At 46.8% G+C, this 21,675-nt stretch overlaps 1 protein-coding gene and 1 non-coding gene across 2 annotated transcripts; both read left to right on the forward strand.

Moving 5' to 3' along the window:
- Positions 1-6,089: 6,089 nt before the first annotated feature.
- On the forward strand, positions 6,090-6,174 carry LOC149867745 (small nucleolar RNA SNORA17). The gene has a single exon (XR_016442175.1). It is a non-coding gene; the product is annotated as a small nucleolar RNA SNORA17 (small nucleolar RNA).
- Positions 6,175-6,698: 524 nt separating this feature from the next.
- On the forward strand, positions 6,699-21,252 carry LOC149867746 (uncharacterized). The gene is made up of 3 exons (XM_090041737.1): positions 6,699-6,714; positions 11,068-11,721; positions 21,233-21,252. Exons 1-3 carry the CDS (start codon positions 6,699-6,701, stop codon positions 21,250-21,252), a joined length of 690 nt encoding a protein of 229 aa, XP_089897863.1.
- Positions 21,253-21,675: the final 423 nt, after the last annotated feature.

Below are 21,675 nucleotides of genomic sequence, written 5' to 3' on the forward strand. Positions count from 1 at the left end.
TGAACAGGTTCAGGTCCCGTAGCCTCTCCTCATAGGGCCCGCCCTGGTGTCCCCTGATCATGCGAGTGGCCTCCTCTGGACCCTCTCCATGCTGTCCACATCCCTCCTGAAGTGCGGCACCAGGAACTGGACGCAGTACTCCAGCTGCGGCCTCACCAGTGCTGCATACAGGGGGAGGGTCACCTCCCTGGACCTGCTCGAGATGCATCTGTGGATGCAGGACAAGGTGCGGTTGGCCTTCCTGACTGCATCCCCACACTGCCGGCTCATGTTCATCTTGGCATCAATGATGACTCCCAGACCCTTTTCTGCTTCTGCACTAATGAGAAGGGAGTTCCCCAGCCTGTAGGTATGGTGCCGGTTCTTCCTCGCCAGGTGCAGCACCTTGCACTTGTCAGTGTTGAAACCCATCCTGTTCTCATCCGCCCACCCCTGTAACCTGCATAGGTCCTATTGAAGCCTATTTCTCCTTCTAGTGTGCCCACATCCCCCCACATCTTAGTGTTGTCTGTGAATTTGAACACGGTGCTTTTTACCTCCTTTTCCAAGTCACTGATGAAGAAGTTGAACAGTGCGGGTCTGAGGACTGAGACCTGCAGACCCCACTGCCCGCATTCCTCCAGGTCGGATAAGACCCGTCCACCACCAATCTCTGGGTGCAGCCCTCCAGCCAACCAGTGACCCATTTGACTGCACTGGTGTTGACAAAACAGTCTCCTAGTTTTTTAATGAGAATGGGGTGAGAGACAGTGTCAAAGGCCTTGCTAGCATCCTGAAAATCTACATCCACTGCTACCCCTGCATCTAAGGATTTTGTGACCTGGTCATTGAAGGCCACCAGGTTGGTCTGTCAGGACCTGCCTCTAATGAACCCATGTTGGTTGCCCCTAAGCATAATCTCCCCTGCTAGCCCCTTATGGACAAACACAATGATAATTCTCTCAAAAAGCTTACCCAGGATTGAGGCAAAATTGACTGGCCTATAGTTTCCCGGGTCCCCCTTCCTCCCTTTTTTGAAAATGGGGACCACATGGCCCTTTTCCAGTCCTCTGGCACCATGCTGAAGCACCATGATGCAGGTATCAAATATATGCTCAAGTCAGCATAAGTTGCCATATTATTGCACAGTATAGGCATTCACGTGTAGATGTGCACGAATACTGTGTAGTAATTTTGGTTACTGCACAGTAAATGCGCATGTGTAGATGCACCCCAAAGGTAGTGTATGTTTCATAGATTTCATAGACATTAGGGCTGGAAGGGACCTCGGGAGATCATCGAGTCCAGCCCCCTGCCCAAAGGGCAGGAAGTCAGCTGGGGTCATAGGATCCCAGCAAGATAAGCATCCAATTTACTCTTGAAGGTGCTCAATGTAGGTGCTTGAACCACCTCCGCTGGGAGGCTGCTCCAGACCTTGGGGGCTCGGACAGGAAAGAAATTCTTCCTTATGTCCAGCCTGAAACGGTCTTGTAGGAGTTTGTGACCGTTCGACCTCGTCATCCCTTGGGGCGCTCTGGTGAACAAATGTTCCCCCAGATCCTGGTGGTCACCATTGATAAACTTCTAGGTGGCCATCAGATCACCCCTGAGCCTGCGCTTTTCCAAGCTAAAGAGTCCCATGGCTCTCAGCCTGTCATCGTAAGATCTGTTTTCCTGACCTCTGATCATGCGCGTGGCTCTCCTCTGGACTCTCTCAAGCTTCTCCACATCCTTTTTGAATTGTGGAGCCCAAAACTGGACGCAGTACTCCAGCTGTGGCCTCACCCAGGCTGATTACAAGGGAGAATGACGTCCCAGGATTTGCTCGAGAAGCATCTATGGATGCAAGCCAGTGTTTTGGTCGCTTTACTAGCCGCAGCATCGCATTGGAGGCTCATGTTCATCTTGTGGTCAATGATGACTCTCAAGTCTCTTTCTTCTGTGGTGCTATCCAATGTAGCACTGCCGAGCCTATAAGGGTGCTGCAGGTTTTTCCTCCCAAGGTGGAGAACCTTGCATTTTTCGGTGTTAAATACCATCACGTTCTCATCTGCCCATTTGCCGAGCTTGTCCAGGTCAGCCTGGATCACCTGCATATCCTCTGGCGTGGATGCTTTGCCCCAAAATTTGGTGTCATCGGCAAACTTGGCCAGTCCACACCTGATTCCAATGTCCACATCATTAATGAAAATGAACAGTACGGGTCCAAGGACAGCGCCTTGAGGGACCCCACTGGTCACAGGGCACCACGATGAGTGACTGCCATCAATTACAACCCTCTGTGTCCAACCACGGAGCGAATTTTCCAGCCAGCGGATCGTGGTGGAGCCAAGGCCATAACTGGCCAGTTTGGCCAAGAGGTGATCATGGGATACCAGATCAAAAGCCTTTTTGAAGTCAAGATATATGACATCAATCTCTTCTCCCTGGTCCAGGTGATGGGTCACCTGGTCATAGAAGGAAATGAGATTGGTCAAACAAGACCTACCCGTAACAAACCCGTGCTGGCTATCCCTTAGGATGTTAGCCTGGGCCAGTCCATCAAGGATGGCCTCCTTAATAAACTTTTTCTAAGATCTTCCCCAGGATAGAAGTCAGGCTAATGGGCCTGTAGTTAGCCGGATACACTCTCCTCCCTTTCTTGAAGATCGGCACCACATTGGCCTTCTTCCAGTCTTCAGGCACTACACCAGAGTGCCAGGAGCTCTCGAAGACCCGTGCCAGAGGCTGGGCTATGATGCTCGCCAGCTCCTGAGTACCTTGGGGTGCAGATTGTCAGGGCCGGCTGACTTGAAGGTATCCAGCTTCTCAAGATGTTCCTTCATGAGGTCAGCATTTATGGAGGGTAGGGGATCCCCATCACCCGGATCTCCCTGTCCCATAGCAGGCATGGGCGTCCCGTGTGACTGATGAAAGACTGACGCAAAGTACCTATTTAATAGGTTGGCTTTTTCCTGGATGTCAGTTGCCAGTTGCCCCATCTGGTTTAGCAGGGGTCCAATGTTGCCCTTGCTTTTCCTCTGGCTCCCCACATAACTGAAAAAGGACTTTTTGTTGTCCTTGATGCTTGAAGCTAGTTGGAGTTCAGTTGTAGCCTTGGTTTTCCTGGTTTGCTCCCTGCAGGACCGGACCAGTGCAGAATAATCCTCCTTGGAGGTGAATCCCGTCCTCCATCCTTTGTAGGCTTTCCTTTTTAGCCGCAGGAGGTCTGCTAGGTCCCTGGAGAGCCAGGAGGGCTGCTGTGCCTTCTTGCTGCCTTTCCTCCGTGTTGGAATAGATTGAGCTTGTGCACTGAGGATCGCTTCCTTGAGAAGCAACCACTCTTCTCGAACTCCCATTTCCCTGGGGTCATGGTCCCTGAGGGCCTGACCGACAAGCCTCTTGAGCTTGTCAAAGTCGGCTTTTCTGAAGTCAAGTACTTCTGTGTTGCTGACTGACTTGCCAGCTTTACGGCAGATGGTGAAGGTGATCAGCTCGTGGTCGCTGTCACCCAGCTTCCCATCGATCACTAGGTCTCCAATTAGGTCGTCCCCCGTAGCCAGTACCAGGTCGAGCAGCGCTTTGCCTCTCGTTGGCCCATAGACTCCTTGAGTCAGGTAGAGGTCATCCATGCATGAGAGAAAGCTTTGCGACCGCTCGGATTTTGCTGAGTGATCTTCCCACGAGATGTCTGGGTAATTGAAGTCACCCATGACAACCAAGGTCCTGGAGCAAGAGGCCTCAGTCAGTTCCCGGGCGAACTCCTGGTCAAGCTCGGGACTTTGAGTGGGAGGTCTGTAGTAGACTCCCACCATTGTGTCTCCTGTGCCGTATTCCCCACGAATTTTTACCCAGAGGGTCTCTAGCTGTCTATGCTGGTCACCAACATCAGCTTGCAGGGACATGTAGCTTTCCTTCACATAGAGAGCTACACCCCCGCCCCTTTTGTCAACACGATCCCTCCTGTACAGGGTATAGCCCTCTATACCCGTAGTCCAGTCATGTGTGGAGTCCCACCAGGTCTCCGTTATCCCAATGACGTCATAATTCTTTGCACTGAGCAGGAGGATGAGCTCCTCCTGCTTGTTGCCCAGGCTCCTGGCATTAGTATAGAAGCAGGCAAGTTTCCCCTTGGGGGCTCTTGCCTTTCCCACAGATTGTGCCAGGGCTGGGGCAGGGGTGGGCTCCCTTAAGTGCCTTGGTCTGCTGGCTTTGCAAGGGTTGCTCAGCGGGCCAGCAGTAGCAAGTGTGTTATAGGTGGCCTCTTTCTCCTTTACACTTGAGAATGTAGATATGTAGGCTTAAGTATCCAGTACAGCTACTGGCTGGGAAGTGACCCTCTCAGCAGCACAGAAGCGGAAAGAGATCTCAGTGTCATAGTGGACTCAGAGATGATCATGAGTCATCAGTGTGATGAAATCATCAGAAAAGCTAAGCACACTTTATCCTGCATCAGCAGATGCATGAGAAATAAAACCAAGGAGGTGATACTTCCCCTCTATGTGGCATTGGTCAAACCGCAGTTGGAATACTGTGTTCAGTTTTGGGCGCTGTACTTCAAGAAGGATGCTGATAGACTTGAGAGGGTCCAGAGGAGGCCACTTGTATGGTTATGGGCTTACAGGACAAGCCCTATGAGGAGAGACTGAGGGACCTGGACCTCTTCAGCCTCCACAACTGAAGTCTGAAAGGTGATTTTGTGGCTGCCTACAAATTCATTAGGGGGATGCAGCAAGGGATCGGAGATGCTCTGTTCACCAGGGTGCCTCTTGGGGAAACAAGAAACAATGGTCACAAAGTGACAAAGAGCAGATTTAGTCTAGATATCAGGAAAAGCTTCTTCATGGTAAGGGTGGCCAATATTTGGAATGGGCTCCCAAGGGAGGTGGTGCTCTCCCCTACCTGGGGGGTCTTAAAGAGAAGGATGGATAGGCATCTGACTGGGGTCATCTGACAGGGAGTCAGATGCGATGATCTGTTGAGGTCCCTTCCAACCCTAGCATCTATGAATCTATGAAGTAATTTAATAGACTCTGATAGAATCTTAATGTCAGGGGTTTAAGTTAATTCTCTTTACAGCTCAGCTGTTTACCTGGCTTCCTTAATGAACATGACCCTAATGATCTGGAACAGGACAAAATTTACTTCCAATATATTATTCAGCCCCCAGATACTCCTAAGCTGTACAGAGTTAATTTAGTTATTGGGTGGTAGGGTCTTCTAGTCCAACACCCAGCCCAAATGCAAGATGTACCATTCCTAAACCATCCAGACTCTCTACAGCTTTCAGTTTGTAGTCCAGTTCACCAATATATCAAGATCCTTTTGAACTTTAATCCTGTCCTCCAAAGTGTTGGTAACTCCTTCCAATTTCATGTCATATGCAGATATGTTCAATGTAGTCTCTACTAGGACTGTGCAAAACGGCACTGTTCCATTTTGACTTGAATTTCAATGTTTGGATGGAACAGAATTTTGTTTCAAATTTCATTTCGAGTTGAAACAGCTGTTCCATTTTGTTTCATCAAAACAGCCTCACTGTTTTGAAGCGGTTTCAACATTTCCCCCATTGGCTATAATGGAGAAGCTCAAAATAGCTTCCCTCAACTGGCAGGCAGCTCAGGGCCCAACCCTGGGAGCGCTGCTGGGGCTGTGCCAGTCATCCTGGGGTTGAGAGCCCTGATCTGCCTGCCAGATGAGGGAGGAAATTCAGTGCTGTTGCCTGGGACTGGGGAAGGGAACTGATCCGGATTGCTCAGTTCCCCTCCCCAGCACTAGATCAGGTTGGAGAAAGGAAGTCAGCCCAGCTGGTCTGAGGTCCCAACCCCAGTGCGTTGGTGGCACTGAGGAAAAGAACTCAGTCCAGCTGGGTTGAGTTTCCAAACCCAGAGTGACAATGGTGCTGGGGAAAAGATCTCAGCCGAGCTGGGCTGAATTCATTTCCCCAGTGCCATCACTGCACTGAGTTTGGGAACTCAGCCTAGATGGGCTGAGTTGCCTTCCCCAGCCCAATCGTAGGGCTGGGGAGGGAAACTGAGTGATCTGGCTCAGTTCCTTTCTCCAGCTCGATTGCAGTGCTGAGGAGGGGGAACTAAGTTGGGGCTCAGTTCCCTTCCCCTGCACTGTGATCAGCTTCCCCCATGGGAGGCAGAGAGAACCAGGGCTGTGCTTCCTGCCTGGCTGAGCCTGGAGCCACTGGAAGCACAGCCCTGGTTCTCCCCTGTCTCCCACCACCTGGCTCCTGGCTACTTCCAAACTTTCAAAACGTTTTGACTAGCCTCATTTTGTTTCAAGGCTGTTTCAAAGACCTTTTTTTGTTGTTGCAATTTTGCTGTTTCAAGCTTGAAATGAGTTGAAACAGTGTCAAAACAAAATGGCCGGTGAAATTTTGCAAAGTCCTAGTCTCTAACTCTGCATCTAAATCATTAATAAAAATATTAAACTATCCTGGACCTAGAACAGCTCCTCGTGGGATTCCAGTTGAGGCTTTCTTCCAGTCATATGTAGATCAAATAATAGTGGCTGTTTGGTTGCTGTTATTCAACCAATTATGTATCCATCTAATGATATAATAATTAATTATCAAACCCCATTCTTCTATCTCACTTAAGGAAAAAATTGTGGGATTATGTTATAAGCTTTAAAAAAAGTTCTGTTTCATTCACTTCATCTCCTAAATAAGTTGTACTTTCAGTGAAAGAAGTCAAGTTGGTTTGGCATGATTTGTTCATAAAACATCCATGCCATCTGCTAGTGGTCTCCTCTTCATCCTCTTCATATTTACAAAACTAATATTTACAAATATTTTTCTTTATATGTGTGTGTGTGTGTGTGTGTGTGTGTGCGTGTGTGTGTGCATGCGTGTGTGTTATATAACCCAGTAGCTTCTAATATGGGATACCTGGCAACACATTTCCCATAGTGAATAATAATAATAAAACCAAATCTGAATGTATCTGTTCATTATAACAACAAACAAAACAAACGCAGGAACAACAAGATACAAAGATAACCTTACAAAGAAAAATATTATAAATCTATAATTGGGGGCTGGACTAGATCTTCTGAGGTCCCTTCCAGCCCTAATGTCTATAAAATCTATGAAATCTATATATACGTACATACATATACAATATATCATTCCCTAGTAAAAAATAAGCTGCTAACCAACTGCTCTGTCCATATTCTGCATCCAGCAAGCAGCAGATTGAATCCACTTCTTCTCTGGACTCTTTGAATGGGTTCCACATGTGTGTGTCACTTCTTCCTCCCAGCTGACCTCAGATCAGGAGATAGATATATATATATATCTGGAAGGGACTCGATGATCTCCCGAGGTCCCTTCCAGCCCTAATGTCTATAATGTCTATGAAATATATATATATATATATATATATCTCATACATATATGCAAACATGTATATGTATTTGCATATGTATAATGTATGTAGAACACACATATATACATATTTATGTATATACATATTTATAACATACTTGTTATATGTTATATATGTGTGTATATATGCATGTATATGTATGCATGTATATGTATATGTGCGTATATGTATGTATGTGAAAGGAACCTGGCGTGGCTGGACAGTAGATACCGCATTGCTACTTACGCAGATACTGCATTGCTGTTTACATAAACAAAGCTGGAATTGAATCTATGTGGAAACATCTTTTGTTAAACAAAGCAACTCTAAACTCAATGCCTGCTATTTAAGGAAGACCTGTGATTTCATGTATCATGTTAATCATGACTTCTAATCTATTTGTGTCTTTCAAAATCAGAATCATAGAATCATAGAATCACTGAGTCGGGAGGGACCTAGACAGATCATCAAGTCTGACCCCCTGCCAGGGGCAGGAACAAGCACTGGGGGTGGGAGAGGTCATAAGACCCCAGCCAGGTGCCTATCCAGGCTCCTCTTGAAGATTGCCAGAGAAGGTGAGGTGAAGGTGAAAGTGAAACTCTGAGATTTCGATAAGATAATTTAAAATGCAAGAGTTAAATCATAGAAATAATAGGCTAGCTGAATTCTCAGCAGTTCTGATTATGACTCAAGATAATTCTTTTAGACAGTCAGAGAAAAGTCCTGGACTGGATGTTTAGACACCTGGAACTTATTTAATTGATCTGGAATCAGGAAAAATGATTTGCTCCCAGCCAGCTTTCCAATATCTGTTCATTATTGAACTTGCATTTCCCCCTGTCTTTAAATAACTAGCATGACATTCTTTAAAACATCACTTTAAAAGCAACAAATAATTTATTTGGTGGAAGATCTTTTTTCAGTGTAATTATAATGATCTGCCCTGACATAAGCATATGGTGTATGGCCAGCTTTCTCCCTTTCTTTAAGGGAGACAATTTGATTTGCTTAGGTTTCCTTAGTGACACAACTGACAGTAATATATTAATGCTGGAACTTTTCTTTTTCCTAATATCATCTTCTACCACACACTGGTTTTGTATTCAAGTTCAAGAAGAAGAGATTTAATATGGGCTTTAATGGAAACCTATATTGTGAGCCTCTAAACACGTAAAGTAAGCCTCTTTTCCTATTTATAAAGTACACTTGATTACGATTGCAATAATATGAAGATGATGCTTTGCATCCTTAAAATCTATAGAGTACAGATGAGTTGCTTAAAGGAATGAATCTATGACAACATTGCAATAATATATTCTGCAAATATGCATGTCAGTATCCAGATGAATCTGGTTAAAATGTGTATATACACTGTTTGTATTCACCTCAATTTAGGTCATGCTACAATGGCAGATTAATCCATCGGTTTGGGTTCACCATAAACTGAATTTTGTGCAATATTTTAGATTGCTGGATTACATGTTGTCTCAACAAGTATTGACAATGGCATCCTGATTGGTGTAACATTCAGCCAGTTGAAGTTTGGAGAACCTACCATATGGGCTTTGCATCTGGTGAAATTAGCTTAAATGTTGTAACTCAAACTGGAACTGCAACTAAACTAGAGTCAAGTGATCCAAAGGAAGTTATAGCTCAAAAATTATTCTCTTCACAAAATATTCCTAAATGGTTTTAATTATTCCTCTTAATGAGCATCTTAGTGAAAACTCTAAGCACTTCACAGGTGATTTGTGAAAAAAAATAATGAATTAGTAAACAGTGGGTTCATCTACAAATATGCATTTACTGTGCATTTACTGTAGTCAAAATTACTGCACAGAACTGGTGTGCATCTATATGAGCACACCCGTACTGCACAGTAACTATGGCAACTTATGCTGATTGAGCATCAATTTGATACCTGCATCATATCAAATTTACACCCAATTAGTTACTGCACAGTAACACACATATAGACACCTTACTATGCAGTTACACTGTGTGTGGAGTGACTTGGGGATAACTTTAGCCCCAAGTCAGTCCACACACAGCATTAATACACTTTAGTGCTTGCCCATGTAGATCCTGGCCTATTCCATCTTACTGCACAGTAAATTTAAGCAGCCATAAATGCACATGTAGACATGCTGTAATTGGGAGGCAGAGGGAGGTTCCTAGGAACCCAAAGAGATAGATGTCCCCCCCGCCCCCTCCTTTAGGGCAGTCTGCCCCTGTGCTTTCCTGCCACCCCTTGATGTAAAATGAATATGTATAGTGGGGGAGGATGCCTCATTTGTGGCCCTGGTTTCATAGTTTCATAGTTTCTAGGGTCGGAAGGGACCTGAGCAGATCATCTAGTCCGACCCCCTGCCATGGCAGGAAAGAGTACTGGGGTCAAGTGTACCAGGCCAATCACATGGCTGTGAGCCATCCCTATACCATGCCTTGCAGATGGCATCCTGTTCTCCTTACTACTTCCCCAGCCCCTCACTGACCCCTCAGGCCCACTCAAGCCTCAGGCCCCACCCTTGGCCCCTCATTGGACCACACTCCAACTCCTCACTGGGCAACATTTCATTTTCCAACCCTTCACTGGGCCACATTTGGCTCTCTGTAGTCTTCAGGCCCCACACTGGGCTTTGGTCTCTAGCTGGGCTACTGTCCCATCAGACCTCGGGTCCCTCTTGGTGGACCTTGGCCCCTTTGGGCATCTTGCCCCTCAGGTCCCAGGTCTCTCCCAATTCACTTTGGCCCCATATTGCTTTTCCATTGGGGTGTGCTGCCTTAGCCTTCCTTCTCCATGGAGTAACCCACAATGCAGTGGGGGCTGAGGCTTTCTGGCACCCCATCCTCACCCTACTTTGGAGCAGCCCATGTGTGACATTTCCTGGAGGCTGCCCCACCGCCAGCAGCCCCACCACACTAACCAGTGCCAGCAGGGTGCAGTTTCAGGTCTTAGCAACAACCATAAAGAACCTCCTCCATCCCCATTGTTCGTCCCCTAAACCTCCAAGAGCTGCAGTCTTTAGGCTGTGCAGTGTTACTCCTCCAGCTCCCTCAGATGTAACTGTTAACACATCTCTCTGGGATTGGGCTTATACTCTGTCTACCCAGCCCTCCTCCAATTAGGCATCCCCCTGCAGTCAAGTGATTACCTAATTGGGCCTGAACCCACCTGCCAGCTGCTCCACAGCCTGCCTGATGGCTTTAGTGGTGGGCGCAACCAGTGCACTGCCACACATGCTCAGTAGGTGCATCTATACATGCTATTAAAGCAACATGATAAACTCTGGTGCAAACAGCTGCTCCCAGATGTAGCATCTGCACATGTGCCCAGGACCACAGCAGTTTGAGCCAGGGTGGAGCAACCTCAGGATGTCTTGAGGGGTCAGCCCCGGGCTCTGGGTGGTGGCATTTGACAGTACAGGGGATGGCTGGGGTATGAGAGTGCTAAAGTGTGGAGCGGCCAGCAGGCAACCCCCGCACTTTAGCACCCTCATGCTGCAGGCAGCCCCTGTCACTGTCTGCACATGAATTTCAGCAGTACTCCACCATAGGATAGTACTGGTGCTGACAGTACTATCCTACAGTAGAGTTAATTAATTTACTGTGCCCTAGTATGGGCGCACAAGTACACAGTGGTGTTTTACTGCAGAGCTAATTAGTCAACTATGCAGTGAAGTGCATGTGTAGATGCACCCAGTATGTTAAAAATCATATTACACTGCAGAGTGGCAGACAGTCACCTCCAGAACCAGGGCTGCTCACAGTAAAGCAGTACCGGTTCATCCAGTCCAGCTAGAGAACAGGTACGAGGCCCTGGTAACACTGGAGGAGGAGGAGGGAGAGGAGGCAACTGGAGAGGAGGCAACTCCACACTCTCCACACTCCAAACAGGCAGAAGGAGCTAAGCATTCCCGGAGTTGGAAACATCGAGTGATTGTCGTAGGTGGCTCCATTCTGAGAGGTACAGAGGGCCCCATCTGTCGTCAGGACCCTTCAACATGCGAGGTCTACTGCCTGCATGGAGCAAAGAGTCAGGATGTGATGGAGATGATCCAGGCTGTGATCCAGCCCACCGATTACTACCCCTTGGTCCTAATCCATGTGGGTACTAATGATGCAGCCAGGAGAAGCCCTGATCACCTCATGGAGGACTACCACGCTCTGGGGGGCATGCTGAATAAGATAGGTGCACAGGTGATATTCTCTTCTTTCCTACCAGTGAGCAGACATGGAAGACAGCATGAGATCTGCATCACAGAAACCAACTGGTGGCTTTGGGAATGCTGTCTCGAGGTGGTCTTTGGCTTCCTAGACAGCGACCAGCACATCATGATGAGAGACATGCTCAGGTGGGATGGGCTTCACCTTTCCCCCAAAGGTAAGCGTGTGTTCTCTTCTAGGTTGGATCTCCTCTGGTGGGCTTTAAACTAGGCTCACTGGGGGAAAGGGAAGATGAGGGCAGAGGAAGCACTGGATCACTAAACCAAGTGGCACCCACAAGTACAGCCCAGCCTAGACAGATGGACAGAACATATACCCAGGTAAGCAACAGGGGCCAGAGCAATACTGAGGTTAGAGGGTGAGTGCCCACATCTTCAGGAGGCCTCAAATGCCTCTATACAAATGATCGTAGTATGGGGAACAAGCAGGAGGAACTTACCCTTCTGCTAGCTGACACCAACCCAGACATAGCAGGGATCTCTGAAACGTGGTGGGACCCAACACATGACTGGGCAGTTAATGTCAAGGGCTATAGGCTTACAGGAGGGACAGGACAGGGAGGAAAGGTGGGGGGGTAGAGCTCTACATTAAGGAGGAATACACATCCTCACCAGGTAGCACAGGGTCAGAGGAGGGGCGCACGGAAGTGCTCTAGGTTAGAATACAAGGCAGTTGAGGGGAAAGAGACTTAAGGGTGGGAGTCTACTACAGACCTCCCAACCACGGGGAAGAGCTAGACCAGGAATTCTTAAGTGACCTCACGGAGGTAGTTAGGTCAAAGGACATGGTCATCATGGGGGACCTGAACCTTCCAGTCATCTGCTGGGAAGAGCAGTCAGCCAGGCCTGACCACTCATGTAGGTTCCTAGCTGAAATGCAGGACCCCTGTCTAAACCAGGAGTGCACAGCCCCACCGGGGAAATGCCCTATTCGACCTGGTGCTGGCCACAGGAGATGACCTGGTGAGGGGGCTGCGGGTGCTCGACCACCTGGGTGACAGTGATCATCGCCTGCTGCAATTCACCATCCAGAGCAAGGTGGCAAAGGCCTGCAGCAAGGCAGTAGCCCTGGACTTCAAGAGGGCAGACTTCAATGAGATAAAGAGAATAGTCAGGAAGGCACTGAGGTCCTGGAGGGGAGGGGAGCCAGGTGTCCAGGGACAGTGGTCACTCCTTAAGGAGACGATCCTCCAGGCCCAAAGGGAGGTAATCCCAACACGGATCAACGGGGGCAGGAGTGTGCAAAAACCCCCATGGCTCACCAAAAGCATCCAGGAACATCTCCTAGCCAAAAGGGAGGTGCACACCCAATGGAAGGGAGGGGCCATCACCAGGGAGAACTATACTGGAGTTGCTCTGGGCTACAGGGAGGCGGGCAGGACGGCCAGGGCTGAGATGGGACTGGGACTAGTGACCCAGATCAAGGACAACGAGAAGACCTTTATGAAATACATAGGGGGCAAAAAGAAGGTACCGGGTAACACGGGGCCCCTGCACAACACGCTAGGAAATCTGGTCGTCACACCAGACGACAAAGCTAACCTATTTACTGCTTTGCCTCCATTTTCCTGAGCAGGGACTGGATCAGCCCCCCCACTGGGACCCTGCACACCCCAGGGGAGGTGCACCCAGGCCAAGGGTCAGGGAGGATCTAGTCAGGAAACTTCTGGAGAGACTGGATGTATTTAAATCAGCTGGTCCAGATGATCTCCACCCCCAAGTGCTGAGGGAATTAGCTGCGGTCATTGTGGGACCCCTGGCACGGCTGTACAAGCACTCGTGGTGCTCTGGTGTGGTGCCAGAGGACTGGAAGAGGGCCAATGTGCTTCCCATCTTCAAACAAGGGAGGAAGGAGGACCCAGGAAACTATAGGCCAATCAGTCTTACCTTGGTCCTGGGGAAGCTCCTTGAGAGAATTATCCTGGTGCATATCCACAAGGGGCCACCAGGGGAGATCATGCTTAGGGGCAACCAACACAGGTTCATTAGAGACAGGTCCTGACAAACCAACCTGGTGGCCTGACCAGGTCATCAAATCCTTAGATGCAGGATGATGTAGTCTTTGTGTACTTTGGGAAGGCCTTCAAAACTGTCTCTCATCCCATTCTCATTAAAAAGCTGGGGGACTGTGGTGTCAACACCTACACAGTCAGATGTGTTGCCAACTGGCTGGAGAGCCGCACCCAGAGAGAGGTGGTGGACGGGTCATTTTCGACCTGGAGGGATGTGGGCAGTGGGGTCCCCCAGGGCTCGGTCCTCGGGCCCGCACTGTTCAACATCTTCATCAGTGACTTGGACAAGGGGTAAAAAGCACCCTGTTCAAATTTGCTGATGACACTAAGATGTGGGAGGATGTGGGCAAACTAGAAGGGAGGAATAGTCTGCAATTGGACCTGGACAGGTTACAGGGGTGGGCGGACGAGAACAGTAGAATTGTTGTAACGGCTGTCAAGGCAATTCATTCAACACTGACAAGTGCAAGGTGCTGCACTTGGGGAGGAAGAACCAGCATCAGACCTACAGGCTAGGGAACTCCCTTCTCATCAGTGCAGAGGCAGAAAAGGATCTTGGAGTCATCATTGATGTCAAGATGAACATGGGCCGGCAGTGTGGGGACGCGGTCAGGAAGGCCGACCGCACCTTGTCATGCATCCACAGATGCATCTTGACCAGGTCCAAGGAGGTGATCCAGGATACTGCAGCTGGAGGACTGCGTCCAGTTCTGGGTGCCGCACTTCAGGAGGGATGTGGACAACATGGAGAGGGTCCAGAGGAGCCCACTTGCATGGTCAGGAGGCAGCCTATTTATATTGACAGCCTCCTGCAAAGTCGGAAAAAGACCCCATTTAAATCAAGAAAGTTAGTGCAGCTCAAGATCTGCTAGTTAACATGTACCAGGAAGGACAAATAATCAGCAGTGAACATGTGAAGTAAGCACATTTTTTGTGCTGTGAACGGTGAGCTAGGGCCTGTCCTCGTTTCGCTGTTGTGAGCCTAGATTTACTACCAAGTTACTGTGATCAGATGTCTAGTGTCTGTGCGTCAGCTTTGTGTCAGGAAAGCCTTCATAAATTCCATGTTTTACCATGAGCTTATAAGAAACCCTCAAGCAAAAAGTAAATGGCTGTGAGCAATGGTAATTTAGAAACCTTATCCAGACCCACCACAGTTAAGAATATAAGAAGTGCCTTTTCCTGGGTTAGCCCATAGGTCCATCTAGCCCAGTCTTCTGTGTGACATGGGGGCAGAAAATGGATGCTGAAAGGAAGAGTGAACTGGGTAGGACCAGGGTTCCCCTACCACCCACTGGTCCTCTCTTACATGAAGCCTCCAACGTTTAAGATCTAGTAAGGTCTAGGAATTCAGAAGCTGTACTCCTAACACTCACTTGCAACAGCTAACGATGCCCTTTTCCTCCAAGAATTTGTCCAATCCTTTTATGAATCTGGCTAAACTGTCAGCTTCCGCGATAGCTGGAGGCAACAAGCTCCACACTGTAGGGCACTGACAGATGTGCAAGCCCCCTCTGTAACTCATGTAACTTTATGTAAAGTGCCATGAGTTAGAGCCCCCCCTCCCCCGCCCCAGCCCAACAGATGTTCACCTGTTGGGTTGGGGGGCATGAGGGGGAAGTTAAAAGCAGACAGATGCCAGCTGGGGTTTGCCCAGCCTGAGCTGGAGTGGAAGGGGGTGAAGGAGGGAGCCATGAGGCAGGGGGGCTGTGATCCATGTGGCCCCCTGATCCAGCTCAGGCTGGGCAAACCCCAGCTGGTAGCTTGCTCCGGCTGGCTTGCCCCTTCCTTCCTGCTGGCAGCCCCGGGGGCGAGTCTGGGCTGATGCAGTCCAGGCCTGATTGTGCAACAAATTACCCCTAATGAACACAAGTTCCCTAAGGTGATCTAAAGTACAGTGCCTTTATCTCATACTTCATTTGACGAGGGTTAATTTTTTGCATGATCGACCACGTTAAAAAAGCACCTACATGGCTGTAGAGCACTTTCAGGGGGCTGGTCACACAACAAATGAAACTTCTGTCTGCACCCTTCATGACATGCTATCTGAAACAGATCTTCCTTTGGTTAGTTTTAAATGTACTACCTACTACTTTCATGTTGTGACCCCTAGTTCTTGTCGTGTGAGAGGCAGTAAATAATAAATTCCTATTTATTTTCTCTTCACCATTTCATAGAATCATAGGAAGTTATGGTTGGAAGGGACCTCAAGAGGTCCTCTAGTCCAAACCCCTGCTCAGAGCAGGACCATCCCCAGCTAGGTCATCCCAGCCAAAGTTTTGTCTAGCTTTGGCTAGGATGATCTATTTGGGGATGGTCCTGCTTTGAGCAGGGGGTTGGATTAGGCATCCTGAGGTTCCTTTAGTATTCTGAAAAAACTTTATCACATCCCCCCTCGAGCATCTCTATTCTAAACAGAATAGACCTAGCCTCTTTAGTCTCTCCTCATATGGAAGCTCTGCCATACCACTAACCAGCCTTGTTGCCCTTCTCGGTACCATCCCTACTTCCTCTGTACCTTTTTTTGAGATATGGGGACCAAAACTGGGCACGGTAGTCAAGATACAGGTGCAACATGTATTTAAAGGGGCATGATGATGCTTTCCATTTTGTTTTCAATTCCCTTCATAATAATTCCTAACAAATTGTTTGCCTTTTGGATGGCTGCTGAGCTGTTATTTTTACTGAACTGTCCACAATGACTCCTAGCTCTCCTTCCTATGTGGTAACAACTAATGCAGAGCCCATCCTAGTGTAGATAGAGTTTGGGTTCTCTTTGCCCAGGGGCATCACTTTACTGTTATCTGCACTGAATTTCATCTGCCATTTATTTACTCAAATGTGCCAGATATTTTTTCTAGATGTTCACAGTCCAAGCTTGCTCTTTACTGCTTTGGAGAATTTTGTGTCACCAGCAACTTTGGCCACTGTGCTACTCACCCCATTTTCCAGATCGGTTAAACAGTATTGATCCCAACATGGTTCCCAGGAAGGGTCCTGCTGTTTACTTCTTTCCAGTCTGAAAATTGAATTGTTTATATTCACTCTTTGCTTTCTATTTTGAAGCCAATTTCTAATCCACAAGTGGTGGCTCCCTGTAATCCCGTGACTACCTAACTTCATTAAGAGCCTCAGACAAAGGACCTTGTCAATGGCTTTTTGAAAGTCCAAATATACTATGTGAACTGGATCATCCCAATCCCCCTGATTATAGACACCCTCCAAGAACTCTAGTAGGTAGTTATGGCATGATTTCTACCCAAGCTAAAATCACGGCTGTGAAGGGAATATAGATGTACGGTAACTTGCACTTGCCATGGATCTAGGACACAAGGCAAAGTTAGCTTTATGTTATCATCATAGCCTTGAAATCCACTTAGCAGAACGTTATCTGGTGGGAAAAGACACCTTAGCAAGGTTTCCTATACCAGGAAGGGCATAATTAGATGTGGCACTGTAATTACTATGACCAAGCAACCAGGAATTTCAACTCTAAAGAAACAAATGATACTCTGTTTTGTGCACTACCAGTCAGAGCTAATGTAGCGGGAACATAGTTGGAAACCTTGGTCGTTACCTTCCTAATATACAGCCATAGTCATCCAGGCCATCCTCTCTAGCAGCAGTGATCTGCCACTATTTTCAAGAAAGATTAATCTGCATCACAAATCCAGAGCATGTAGCACAGCAGCAGCTTTGCTCCACCGAAATGAAGGCTGCTTGCTGCCTACCAGGGAACGGCAAAGTTGTCTGAATCTTTAAGACATGCTTTTATGCCTTAATACCAACTCAGTTGCCAAGAAGCATTACTGCTGCAGAAAAACCCATCTCTAATATCTGCATCTTATTCCTAAAACAGTTTAGCTTTTTATTGCCGCTGTTTATAGGAAGCCTACAGTAATATAAATGGGTTTCATAAAAGTTGCCAAGTTTCCAGCCGCATGCTGTGCCTTGACAGCCGTTACAACAATTCTACTGCCACAAAATAGTACCCAACTGCAGTATTTCCTGGCAGAGTCACAAAATGTTCTCTTAGGTTGGCCCTTGCTGAAATAAAATCATATTTGCTAAGGACTTGTGGGGGGGGGGGTCCTCTTTCATTCACAAGGAATAAAACAAGGGTCAGTGCTTTGTAACGGGGCATGAAAGAGGACCTGAATTATTTTCTTCTTAAGAATTTGGGCGTATTTTCCCCTCGTTTACTAACTAGATTAGAAATTCACATTTTATCAACCCTGTTTCTTATTGATGACTGGAGAACAACTGAGTGAATGCTAAATATGACTCCAGGAAGAATCCAGAGCCATCCCACCTGCCCTCAAGGGCACCTGGGCAGTTGAATTTGGTACAGGTAGACAGAATTTGCCTTTTTTCCCTCCAGATACCAGGGGGAAAAAACCTCTGTTTCAGAAACTGTGATTCCCATTCTGACCAAAGTAACGTGACGAAGCAATAATGAAACGTCAGGTGAACAGCAAATTCAGGATCCCGGTGGTGGATCCTACCTCTGAAAAGGCCACTGCAGAAGGAACCTGAAGTCTAGGATCAGAAAGACATTTTAATATGGAGAGCAGGTATTGGCAGGTGCCCAAGAGCTGTCATTGTCTTCAACTTCTGACTTGAACTCATCCTCCGTGACCTCTTCCTTTGGCTTCTCCATGTCTTTGATAGCACTGATTTCTACTGGCCATCAATCCCTGCCAGGATACAGGGTTCTTGTATGTATAACCATGTTTTAGACCACGCAACGGCAGCCAGCAGAGAAAGATCTGCCTCTTACCAGTCTCCCCAGTGTGTTAAGCTTATAAGACAACTCCTAAAGTTGATTTTAAAAGCACTTTGTTAAACAGGGGTTTATTGGGTTTCAGAAATGTGTTAAAATTTTCCTAAGCATAGCTGTGATCTCTGTGACTCTCCAGGGGTGGGTCGTTCCCTGCATGTTTGCAACATAACGTTTCTTGTTTAAGTGAGTATTTCCAAGAGGCGCAAAGGGATGGTTTGCTGTGAAAAGGTCTCAGCAACTTTAAAAGGTCCCTGTGTCTTCTTCACGGGGTCACACACAGTTTGTGGTAGCTCGTCTGGAGTCTGACTGTAACGTGCAGTTTCAAATTTGTTTTTCCTTCAGGGAGCCAGGACACTAATCTACAGTAACACAAGCTGTAGGAATCTAATCACTGTACCGTGACCCCAAATGATCTTGTTATGCATTCTGCCTCTGCCTGCTCTATCTCAGGGATTGACAAAAGTTTCTGCAGCGTGGAGATAAGGACTATGGTCGGATCCATTTATTCTTACTCTCTCCCGCATGGATGTCATTCAAATGACAGGCTTGCTTAGGATTGTGCATGAACAAATGGGAGTCTGGGAACAGTGTGCAAAGCTGAGGGGAAGACACAATATAGCAGAGTGAGGGAGGACACGGCATCAACGGAGAGGGGAGGCTGGAAAAATGGAAACTTCAATTTAGCATCTGGTTTCACAGGGCTACCTGGTGCTTTCTCAGCAAAATGCATCTCCCCCGCCTCTCACGGGACCATTGAGCTAGCCAACCTGGTCTGAAGGCAGGGGCTGTGGAAGGTAATAGGGAGCTTTTGAAACATTTTCTTTCCTGCCCATGCTCTCCCCTCCAACTGTAAGTCTTTATAGTGGGTGACTTTAACTATAAACTCCATCCTCATCAGCAGAAAATTAGCTCCCTTTTCCCTCACCATGGTGGAGCCCAAAGGGGGCATTATTAGTAGCTCTTAAATTGCATCACCAAGGACCTGAAGGATGTAGGAGCTACCCCTGAAGCCCCTGGAGGTAGAAGACCCATGATCCCATTAAAATACTTGCAGCTGTATGGTTCAGAGGGGATTTACCCTCTTTCTGTCTTCCTCATATGGTAGAAAAATTACAGGGTGTTACTTCCATAAACGCAAACTGGCTAAGTCACAAAGATTAATATGGTATATGGCCCGTTTGGGAGCCTGCATGAAACCCCTACAGACAATTGGAGTAGTGCAGGGAGAGGAGGCACCAGTGGTTAATGAAGTGAGGAGTTAACCTCTGTGCTCGCAGAAAAGCTCTTCATGGCAGTCTCATTTCCACTCAAAACCTCAGCTAGACACCTTATCTCTGAAGTCCCTCATAGCTAGTTTCTTGGGGCTCAGTTTAGATGCAGCCCTCAGAGAGGGTTGTAAGGTTGAGTTGGCATGGCCAAGTCTCAAATCCAAAGAATCTGATTTGTCTGATCCAGTGGTTCTTAACCTTTATTGAGTCAAGCTGCCCCTTAAGAAATACCAGGTCTTATTTTTGACTCAGTTTTAACTATGGAAATATTTTCCATTGCAAATAACTCAAAAAGACCATAACAGATCACTTTATTCATTTGTTCACTCCTTCCTTCCTTCTTGCTCTCCCACCCCCCACCTTCCTCCCTCTCTTTCTTTCTCCCTTTCTTTCTCTTTCTCACACTATGGATTCTTATTTGAAACCATTGGGTTCATCTTATGAATCATGCCTATGCATCTAAGAGTGCTAACACTGTGGCATCTCATAGCAACCCTGAAAGGATCTCATTCATGGCACCTTGGTTTTGAAGTATTGATCTGTTCCCTCCAAGCCTTATACCCTGCATAAAAATACCCATAGAAATCCCAGACTCTGCCTCTGAATTCCTACCTTTAGTCATGATCTAACGAGTGTGAAATGATTCATATGCATCTGTCACTGCACAAACATCATAGTGACTCTGTCTCTGCCCTGTTTAGACGTGTGGTTAAGCTTGGTCAGCCTGACTTATTTCTTTTCTCATATCACCTGTGTCATATTCGTGTTACTGAGCACAGCGTGATCTTAGCAGCAGCCATTTAGCTCCATTACTTTCCATTTACCAGCTGGATGCATTTTCCTAACTTTTAATTCCAAACCCATTTCACACAGAAGTAAAGCAGCTCCTACCCCCCTCCTCACCCACCTTTTTCTTTGTAAGACGTGGCATTCACATATGGAAAGAGCAGCCTTCAGTTTCCCTGAGTTACTGCAGCTAACCTAATGCAAGAGCATCTGCAGGAGACAACCTTAATGTGGTGTGCACTGACTTGCTTTGATTCCAGCTTGGCGAATTGCCAATGAAATACTTATTGTTTAAAGGTTAATTAAAGAATCTGCTATTGCAGGTTGTGCAGAAGGTGCTTAAAAACAGTAACTAGGCTCAGAGGTTGTCAGGTTGTGCACATAATAAATAACATTTGAGGCACTAAAATACACATATTTGCTGGTGAGATTATGATCTCAATTTACTTTGATGCAACTTCAGTTTAACTCCATTCAACTCAGCAGAGATTCTCTGGATATAATAGGATATGAATCCAGCCTTAGATGTTCAAGCAAAGGCAGCATTTTGTTGCAGAAAACACTTACAGGTCCATGCCTCTTTATCTTTTCTCTTGTGGCTTGTTCCCATTGCATAATAGGGGCAGAATTACACTTGTGAGACGTTAAGTTGTTTTTTTCCGAGATGCTGATCCCACACAATTCCAGAAGATACCCGTTGCATCTATCAATGTTCAGCTCTCAGGGCTATGCCATGAGGCAGAATTCACCCTCTATACACATATTACAGATCTGAGGCTTCTTTTTAAATTTTATTTTAACCTTTTTTTTTCTTTTTAAGAATGTATTATTTATCCTTAATTATTAATGACATACTTAGGTGCCATTGGAACCTTAGTTGTTCTAAGTATGGTCTTACTCTCACTTAGACATCACCTCCTTCTGTGACAGAGTATCCGGCATGATTATTTTAATTTAACTGAGGATGTGTGTCATGCCAGATTTAGGTTGCTTAGGTGTTTCTGCATTTAAAAAAAAAAAAAAAAAAAAAGTTATTGGTTCCATGAAAGAAGAGATTATAGCAGTGTGAGTGATCAGCCCTTCTTTATTTCCATCAAGATTAAAATGATATAATTTCATGATATGAATTACGTTGCACAGCTGGAACACCGGATGCTGTTATAGTAACAATTCAGAAGGCATAAAAGCCTGCCAAGTCAGGAAGAAATTTAATAGACAACTTAAAGCATGGAGTCAAGGTTTGCCTTGCTGGTCAGCAGAACT

The sequence above is a fragment of the Crocodylus siamensis genome, chromosome 4, assembly GCF_052110815.1.
Source record: "Crocodylus siamensis isolate JL-2025a chromosome 4, ASM5211081v1, whole genome shotgun sequence".
Classification (NCBI taxonomy): Eukaryota; Metazoa; Chordata; order Crocodylia; family Crocodylidae; genus Crocodylus; species Crocodylus siamensis.

Coding starts and splice junctions, on each gene's coding strand:
- LOC149867746 (XM_090041737.1), top strand. Junction 11,722..21,232: donor GCTTCACCTTTCCCCCAAAG/GTAAGCGTGTGT, acceptor TTTCTTTTTAAG/AATGTATTATTTATCCTTAA.